Below are 9477 nucleotides of genomic sequence, written 5' to 3' on the forward strand. Positions count from 1 at the left end.
CTGCCTTCCAAGAGAGATGTGTTCCCTGTTCAACCTGGCACAGCCAGGCCCTGGGGACTAGAGTGCAAGACAACAACAGGGGGCCAAGGAGCAGATTCTGTTGAGTTTCTTGTTTGGATGTGCTGGTGCCACTGGACAGTCCTTTCCCCAGACTTCCCCATCCCTCCAGCTGCTAGCTCTTCCCCTTCTCCCCAGTGCACCCCCAGTCAGGGCCACTGCAGCGGAAGGCCAACTCCATCCACTGGCAGCTCCATGGAGAAGCGCTGGGAGCCAGGAAGCACTCACCAAGCCCCATACAAATGGCTGCTGGGCTGCCGGACACCATGAATGGCTGAAGACACTGGCCAGGCAGACAGCTGGAGCAGCCAATGGTATTCATACTCATCTCCCTTCTGGGCACCATGGGCAACGTGCTGGTGCTGGCTGTGCTGCTGTGGGGCAACCAGACACCACCAACCTGTTCACCCTCAACCCTAGGGGTGGCAGATCGTTGCTTCATTGTGTACTCTGTGCCCTTTCAGGTCACCATCTACATCCCGGACAGCTGGGTGTTTGTCTCAATGCTCTCCAAGGCTGTGCATTTCCTTATCTCCCTCACCAAGCCTGCCAGCAGCTTCACGCTGACTGCTATCTTGCTGGGTGGGTGAACAGAGTCCCAGGGGGCCCCCAGATTGGGGGCTGGAGAAAGGGGTGGTATTCTAGGGTCAAGGTGAGATACTCAAAAAGTAGAAAGGGGGCACTATGGAGACAAAAGGCCAAGAGGGAATTGTCCAGGAGGTGAAGCAGTGGATAAAGCATTGTGTTGTTAAAATTCGGAGGCTCTAGCTGGCCGGGATAGCTTCACGGGCGGGTAACAGAGACGACCAGAGACATACGGCTGGGCAGGGAAGCTGTATTTCTTTATTCAGGAACAACGATTCATAAACTAAACCAAACTAATCACCAAACAGAACTCTGCTGCCTCTTTCCCCCGCGACGGCGCTGAGCACTCTCTAACTCTGCAACTCTCCAACTCTCGAAAATCTGGAACTCTGGAACCCTCTCAGGGTTCCTTGGGGCGGGGCCAAGCGGGCCCGCGAAATTAGCAGGACTGATCCAATTTTCTTGGCGGGGGAGAGCTAGAACAACCCAATGTAAAGCATACAACAGCATTGGACTCTCAGGCATGAGGTTCTGAGTTCAACCCCTGAACCCATGTAGCAGGGTGATGCACTGGTCCTCTTTCTCTACCATTTCACTACTAAATGCAATAATCTACCACCACCACCAACAAAACATCAAGAGGAAAGGAAAGACAAGTGGATGTGGAGGAGGAAGGAGGATGGGGAGCCACGGTGCCCCTTCCTTATGCAGCCTGTGACCTCAGCTCTCCAGTTCCATAGATGCCTGACAAAACACAGGGGGTGGGGTGGATAAGCCATTTCTGCATGCTTGGTCTTGCTTGAGCTCAATAACCCTAGGAGTTTGAGATGAGAGGGATTACTGTGCTCAATTTGCAGAGAAGATGGAGTTCCTAAGGGACTTGCTCAGAGTGGTCTTTCTAGAAACCTTGTGCGTGAAACCAACAGACCCGCCTTTCGACATCAAACTTAGGTGCTTCCACATCTCTGGTTTCGAAGCCAAGGTTTGCTTACAACAGTGGACTCTTGGCACAGAATGTGGAAATTGTATTTCTTGTAAGGATTCATCCCAAAGTCTGAGTGCACTGGAGGCTCCCTAACTAGGTACCAGTCCCTCTGTGCTCCACTTGCTGGCAGGTGATCAAGGACAAGGAGAGGAGCAGAGGAGCCAGCCTAAGCCTTATTCCCAGACTTTCTTCTGGGCTCAAATAGATCTCTGAAGGCCATCTTGCCTGGTTCCTGAGGAGATAGTTCTCTGGTTACCTCCGTCCCCTGTCCTCTCAAACTCCCCTGGAGAAGCACTGAGATGAGATCACTCCCCCATGTGCCTCCTTGTGCTATTGATCACAGATTGTGTAGGTACCCAGAATATGAGGACCCTGTCTGGTACCTTGTCTGCTCAGTCATCTTCAGGCTATTAGAGCCTTGGCACTTAGATCTGACCTCCTGGGCACTGTCAGTGGTTGGTAGCCACAACCTTTTCCGGTACCCCAGCCCAGTGTGTTTCGACTTTCAGGGTGCTCTCCCAGGTGGGGCCTGATTTTGGTCTCAGTGCTGGGAAGGACAGGTGAGTGGCCTATACCGGCTCCTTTCCTGCTGACAGGTTCCACCCCACAGGGGATGCCTTGGGTCACCTTCCCAAGATGGATGGTGTGACCATTCTTGAGGCCCTTCCTCCAGATGGACTGTGGGATCCAAGGCATCCTGCTCATCCATGTCTCATCTTCTGGCTGGATTCACAGGTATCTGGCCATCCGCTACCCACAGCACTCCAGAGAGCTGCGCACACCTCGAAATGCACTGGCGGCCACCAGGCTCATCTGGGTGCTTTGAACTTCTCCGGACCCTACCTCATCTACTATCCTCAGTCAGTGCTGGTCAGCCTGACTGTGTGCCACCCTGCATGGAGCGCGCCGCGCCGCAACGCCGTGGACCTGTGCACCTTTGCACCTGCGGGTGGTGCTGGTGCTGCAGTACTCAACCACACCTGAAGTTTTCCCCTGCAGGTGAAGAGTAGGGGCTCTAACCCAGGAGAGTGTTGTTATGTGTGTGTGCTTAACTGGACATGGCACTTCCCGGTACCCTGTCCTTCTCTTTGTGGCGTATCTCACCTGACCTGCGTGCGCGCTGGGCCACCTCTGGCGCGCTGTGGGGCCGCGGGTTCAGGTGCCTCGCGCGCCCCCCAGAGGAAGGTGACGCGCATGATCGTCAGGTGGCGGCGCTTTTCTGCCTCCGCTGGAGGCCGCACGGCACTCATCCTCTGCGTGGTTCGGCCGCTTCCCGCTCACTCGCGCCACCTATGTGCTGCGCATCCTCTGGCACCTGGCCTCCTACGCCAACCCCTGCAACGACCCACCCCCACACCCCCATCTTCTCCGCTTGGTCTCCAAGCACTTGAGCAAGGGCTTCCGCAGGGTCTGCGCGGGCTTGCTGCGGGGCGCCCAGGGTCCACCGACCTGACCACGTGAGCTGGGTGGCTGCGCCCCCTGCGCCTGCCTTCCTGGGGCCGGGGCTCCAGTCCTGTCTCAGCTTGTCCCAGGGACCAAAATTATCCGGAGCACAAAGGGGTGACACTTGGATGTTAAATGACTGAAGGGGTGGGTGGTGGTGGTTGTGCAGGATCATTTGATAATAAAACTGCAACCCACCTCAAGTGCAAGTGCAGCTACGCCTCCACATTTCTGTGGGTCATGAGGCTCCATGGGAAGAAGCCTTGGGGACTTTGCTGCGACCCTCCAGAGGAGCTCTGAGTCTTGCTGAGGGTTCTGCACTATTGCTGGTTCTTTGCACGTCGCCATGGGTAGGTGGCCAGGTGTCTGTGGATCCCAGGCCCAGAGCCACCACTGTGTGAGACAGAAGCAGTGTTCTGTGCACTGGATAAAGTCGATGGCACGTTAAACGCTGTGTCCCAATGTTCGCTCTGCCAGGCCCTAGTCTTCAGGGACCGCTTTGAATCTGAATACCCTGCTAATGTCTACCCACTTTCCACCTTGGGGGTTCCTTTCCTGCACTCAATTTTCCTGCTTCAGTCAGTTTTTCAATTATAAGCTTTTCCCTTCTGGACGGGAAGGCCTCTAGTCTTCCCTACTCTTCCAGCCTGGAGAGAATCCCTTGCAAGAACAAGACTGTTTGAGGACTTTGCTCATGAACTAGTCTTTACCCATTCGCGGGTTTGCCCTATTCCTGGAGACTTCGACTCAAGGTTCCCTTTCCTTTTCTCTTCTTAGATTGATTTATTTTCAAAAGATTTGTTAATTTATCTTTGTTTTACTTTTTTATTGCCACTAAGGTTAGCTGGAGCTCAGTGCCAGCACCACAAATCCACCACTCCCAGCAGCTTTTTTTCTTTTCTTTTCTTTTCTTTTCTTTTCTTTTCTTTTCTTTCTATTTTATTTGATACGACAGAGAAATTGAGAAGGGTTGCCATGCAAGCACCGAGTCGCAGTGAGAACCCTGGTGGGACAAAAATCTATTGAGATTAGGTGGTAGAGGTATACTTAGTAGAATAAACACATTACCACGTGCAAGGACTTGGGTTCAAGCCATTGGTCTTCACTTTTTTTTTTTGCCTCCAGGATTATTGCTGGGCTTGGTGCCTGCATGAATCCACCGCTCCTGGAGGCCATTTTTCCCCCTTTTTGTTGCCCTTGTTGTAGCCTTGTTGTGGTTATTATTATCATTACCATTGTTGATGTTGTTCGTTGTTGGATCGGACAGAGAGAAATGGAGAGAAGAGGGGAAGACAGAAAGGGGGAGAGAAATATACACCTGCAGACCTGCTTCACCGCCTGTGAAACGACTCCCCTGCAGGTGGGGAGCCGGGGGCTCGAACCAGGATCCTTACGTCGGTCCTTGTGCTTTGTGCCACGTGCACTTAACCCACTGCGCCACCGCCACTTTTTTAAAAAAAGATATTTATTTTCCCTTTTGTTGCCCTTTTTTATTCTTGTAGTTATTATTATTGTTGTTATTGATGGTGTAGTTGTTGGACAGGACAGAGAGAAAGGGAGAGAGGAGGGGAAGACAGAGAGGGGGAGAGAAAGATAGACACCTGCAGACCTGCTTCACCACCTGTGAAGCGACTCCCCTGCAGGTGGGAAGCTGGGGGCTCGAACCGGGATCCTTACACCTGTCCTTGTGCTTTGTGCCACGTGAGCTTAACCCGCTGCGCTACCACAGAAATCCCTGGTCTTCACTTCTGTGGGGAAGCAGTGCTATAGGTCTCTCTCTCTCTCTCTCTCTCTCTCTCATCTTCCCTCTTAATTTCTGTCTCTACCCAAAAAAAAGGGGAGGGAGGAATTGACTACCAGGAGCAGTGGATTCATTGTGCAAGTATCAAACCCTGGTAATAAATCTGGTGGCAATAATAATAAAAACACCTAAATAAAAAATTAAAAGACATAATGAAGGAAATTGGTTTATCTATTTAGTTACACATTACCAAATAAACTTATTTATTAATATGAGAGAGGACCACAGCATCACTGTGATATATGTGATGCCAAGGATCAAAGTCAAGAGATAATGCTTTTGGTTCTAATACTCAGCCCCCTTCCTGGTCAATGAACCAAGGCTTTTTATGTGTGATTGGTTCATTGTGGGAGAGGCCAGATTTTTTGAGACTGTGCCCATCTCACCTGGTTGACTGCAAGACACTCTGGCCAAGATCTTGGGTAGCCAGCTAGGCATCTGTGCAGGTCAGAAGAATCAAGTGTGGGGGGGGGTAAAGTGAGGCTTGTGCTTGCTAGGTCTGAGTTAGCACACTGCACATGGAAACCAATTCCAGGTGGTGGAAATGGAGCGGCACAGGGAAGCGGAGACAGGTGTGGGGTGGGTGGGGTTGGGCCCTGGGCTTTGTCTTCAGGTGTTTGCAGAACTGAGGCGTGTGGGGGTGTCAAGTCCAAGGCTGCAGGGTCTTTGTGCAATGCAGCTGCCTCTGCCCAATCGTCCAGAGCAGTGACGGAACTAGAACTTGTAACTCAGGTGCTGTTACTCCATCCAGCCCTTCTGTGAAGCTGCAGAAGATGACCCTGCGTGTCCTGCTCTGCCTCGCCTTCCTTAGGCTGGGCTTCACACAGCCCTTGGTCCAGGGAAGACAGCCCCAAGTGCCAGCAGTTGGTAGGTGGACCGTGTATATGGTCTTGAGCTTTATTTGAACCCCAGGGCACCTGGATGACTATCTCAACTTTTTAGCTTGGCCGTCGTTGTCCTTCTTCAACCTCAACTCATCTCAGGAAGCTCAGGAAGCCATCCAGATTCCCTCAAATGGGAGCAGACCCTTGCTTGTGAAGGCACATGTATTTGTGTCAAATGTGTTTAATGTGGTAAGTTTCAGGCCGTAAGGCCCAGGTACTCAGCTAAGGAGGGAACAGGACTCAGCCCCAGTTTGTGCCTTCTTTTTTTTCCTTTAAAAGTTCTTTTAATATTTATTTATTCCCTTTTGTTGCCCTTGGTGTTTTTTTTTTTTATTGTTGTAGCTATTATTGTTGCTGTTATTGATGTCGTTATTGCTGGATAGGACAGAGAGAAATGGAGAGAGGAGGGGAAGACAGAGAGGAGGAAAGACAGACACCTGCAGACCTGCTTCACCGCCTGTGAAGCAACTCCCCTGCAGGTGGGGAGCCAGGGGCTCAAACCGGAATCCTTACGCTTTGCGCCACCTGCACTATTGCCCGACTCCCTTGTGCCTTTTTCTGTCACCATTCCTGGAGGTGACATGCTGATCTCTTCCCCTAGGACATCCTTCGATATACAGTGTCTTCTATGTTGCTGCTTCGGCTGGTGAGTACCCACCGGAGGGGGAAGCAAGCCGGTTCTGAGAGCAATTTAACCTGCCAGGTTAAGGGGTATGTGTGTATGGATAGCAAGAACCTTCCTTATGGGCCTTCCTGTGTCCCCAGTCCTGGATGGACACTCGCCTGGCCTGGAACACAAGTGTGTACTCGCGACGTATGGTTACATTGCCCTGGGACTCACTCTGGACGCCGGGACTCACGATCCAGGAGGCGTAAGTTTTCCCGGGACTCTTCCCTCTTTTTTTTTTTGGGGGGGATAGAGTTCTACCAGGTCACTGGGGTTCCCCTCTTACTTTTGGAACCCTAACAGTGGTAAGGCAGACGCTGGTCTCCCCCTGAATAAGAGATGACAGAGTCTCCTCTGGCTGTGTCATCTTTCCCCACAGGCTCTGGGTGAACTGGCAGGACCAGAATCCGAGGGTCCGAGTGGACCAGGATGGCCACGTCGAGCTCTACCTGGCCCTCACCACAGAGACCAACTGTGACTTTGAGCTCCTCCACTTCCCCAGGGACCAGAGTGACTGCAACTTCAGTTTCTATGCCTTCAGTAACACTGGTGCTGTCCTGACAGGGGCAGGGGGTAGGGGAGGGCTCTCTGGCCTCTGTAGACATCCAATATAGAGGTGCCAGATGGTGGCAAGGCTTGGGGGAGCAGAACTTGTTTCCACCGTGATCTCTCCAAATAGTGGCCTCACTTATACTCTAGGTTGCAGCCACACTCCTGTGCCAACCCTACCCGCACAGCTTGAGTGTACCCTCAGTAGACAGGGTCAAACGCAGTGGCCAGGTCCCTTGATTTGGCTCAGGTCACTGTGGACTTGCTCCTGGGGGCTACCCTGAAGGTATAGCCACCAGTAATCTCTCTCAGACCCTTCAAGAGAGGTCAACTTTGTGGAGAGTTCCAGCTTCTCTCCTCCCTGATAACCTCCCCTCAGCGTAATCACAGGCACCATCATGAGTCCTACTCGCTCAGATCTGAGATGATTTATGAAGTGTGCAAAGTGCATTTATTTTTTACAAAGAAATTCCAAGAGAAGTCCCTTCCTCCATTTTCAGAAAATCTGGGGGGTTGCAAAATGAAGTCTGAGCATCACGTGTATGGACCCCAGCAGCCGTCAGAGGCCTCCAGTACCCCTGCCCTTCTTCCCTAGAATGCAAGCCTTGGGTGGGGTGGGGGCGGTTGTGTACTTCTTCCCTAGTTCATCAGTCTTGCTTATAGCCCTCGTCCCACTCCCCAGTGATGCAGCTGGAGTTCCAGGCCCACGCGGTGAATGAGATGGTAAGCGTCAAGAGAGAGTACATAGTGAAGGATTTGCAAACCAACATTGTGCCCCAGCAGCTGGTTCCCTGCTTCCGGGTGACGGTGAGTTGGGAGATAGCAGATGGGGGTGTTAGGCATACCAGAGTTAGATGCTACAACAGTCCCTCTACTGCCTGGCCCTTGCACACAGCCCTGGGAAGCCCCACCTTTCCTCCCTCCAGCTGCGCCTGCAGAACACTGCACTAAAGGCTGTCATAGCCCTGCTGGTACCCGGGGAGGCGCTGCTGTTGGCGGATGTGTGCGGGGGGCTGCTGCCTCTCTGGGCCACCGAGCGCATTGCCTACAAGGTCACCCTGCTGCTGGGCTACCTCGTCTTCCACTCCTCCCTGGTGCAGGCCCTGCCCAGCTCCTCCTCCTGCAACCCACTGCTCAGTAAGCCCACTGCCCTGTCTGGACTGGGTGGGTGCACCACTCTGTGCCCACTTAGCTCACCCTCCACCTGCTGTCACCAAAGGCATAGAGCCTGCCCCTGAGCACCCTGTCCCCCAACCCCACAGTCCACTACTTCACTGTGCTGCTGCTGCTGCTCTTCGTCAGCACCACGGAGACTGTGCTGCTGGCTGGGCTGCTGGCCCGCAGCAACCGCGGGCTCAAGAGTGGCTCTGGCCTAGCACTGAGAGAGGAGCGGCGAGACCATGGGGAGGCAGTGTCTCATCCAGGAGGTAGGCAGGGACACGGCTGCTTTGGGCTTTCTGGGCTCCCCCATGTCTGCCCTTGGAAGAAGCAGGCCTGCAGCTGGGAGCAAGGTCGACTTCCCTAAGGCCCAGGAGACTGTGAACGCTCTGATTCTCGTGCAGCCCTTCCAGGAAGGTGCTTTTCCCACTCCATGTGGCCTAGAACAGGCCAGGCCTGAATATTCTTCTGCTGTGACTCTAAGGAAGGGGGAGACCCAGGTCCACACACCCTGGGCTTCACCCCTTTGCCTGTGTGCTGTATGAAACCTGAAGAATGGCTCCCTTTCCTCCTCTCCAGACACAGAAGCTTCCAAAGGAGTCAAGGGGCCCAACAGGAGCTGGGTGGAGGCTGCTGACCACATCTTCTTCCTGGTGTATGTGGTGGGGGTCGTGTGCAGCCAGTTCATCTTTGCTGGAATGTGGATGTGGGCCACTTGCAAGTCTGGTCCCCCACCCAGTGAGGCTGCACCCCATGGTGGACAGCCCAGGATGTGACAAGGCAGAGCTTTTGTCATAGGCATGGCAGGAGAGTCAGGGTCTCTGGGGGTTGGCGGGAGGGAGAGCCTACCCCCTTCCTTGAGCCTGGAGGACCCTAGGCCACCCTGAGCTCCATCTTGGGTTAGCATGCAGTGCAAAGAAGGTGAAATAAATCCAACTAAGCAAGTGTGCCTCTAGGGTCTGTCTTCACACCCCTCGCTATTCGCTCTTGGGCAAGCAAGCACCCAACGCTACACAGAACTTGAACTTCTCATTGTCCATCAGCCAGCCAGGGCCCTGTGCAGTCTAACTGTCCTTCTGCAACTTCTGATGCTCAGTTTGGGGCCTGGAAGCACCGGTCACTGGGGCCTGAGAATCAGAGCACAGAGGGTGGCGCAGCTCTTCTGATAGTTCTGCAACACATGGAGCCTTAGAGCACAGTCCTGCTCCAGTCATATGGGGGCGCCGGGGGTGAGGAGTGGGAGACGGGCAGAACACCCTCAGGCCCTCAGCACTAAATGCAAGAAGGCAAGTGGATCCCACTCTGTTATACTGGGGCCTACTTCTGAGCCCTACCTACAAATCAAGGC

At 53.4% G+C, this 9477-nt stretch overlaps 1 protein-coding gene across 1 annotated transcript; it reads left to right on the forward strand.

The window, feature by feature from the left end:
- Positions 1 to 2318: 2318 nt before the first annotated feature.
- On the forward strand, positions 2319 to 9074 carry ZACN (zinc activated ion channel). Its single transcript, XM_007536735.3, has 10 exons — positions 2319 to 2626; positions 5604 to 5738; positions 5814 to 5944; positions 6357 to 6401; positions 6521 to 6627; positions 6802 to 6971; positions 7654 to 7778; positions 7898 to 8108; positions 8234 to 8398; positions 8715 to 9074. Exons 1-10 carry the CDS (start codon positions 2335 to 2337, stop codon positions 8903 to 8905), a joined length of 1572 nt encoding a protein of 523 aa, XP_007536797.2. The 5' UTR covers positions 2319 to 2334; the 3' UTR covers positions 8906 to 9074.
- The last annotated feature ends 403 nt before the right edge of the window (positions 9075 to 9477 follow it).

Source organism: Erinaceus europaeus, chromosome 12 (genome assembly GCF_950295315.1).
Source record: "Erinaceus europaeus chromosome 12, mEriEur2.1, whole genome shotgun sequence".
In the NCBI taxonomy this organism is placed as follows: domain Eukaryota; kingdom Metazoa; phylum Chordata; class Mammalia; order Eulipotyphla; family Erinaceidae; genus Erinaceus; species Erinaceus europaeus.

Excerpts from the sequence above, each read along its gene's own strand:
- ZACN (XM_007536735.3), top strand. The coding sequence starts at position 2,335 with ATGTCTCATCTTCTGGCTGGATTCACAGGTATCTGGCCATCCGCTACC. Across the intron at positions 6,972-7,653 it reads CTATGCCTTCAGTAACACTG|TGATGCAGCTGGAGTTCCAG; the intron begins GTGCTGTCCTGA and ends CCCACTCCCCAG. Across the intron at positions 8,399-8,714 it reads GGCAGTGTCTCATCCAGGAG|AAGCTTCCAAAGGAGTCAAG; the intron begins GTAGGCAGGGAC and ends CTCCAGACACAG.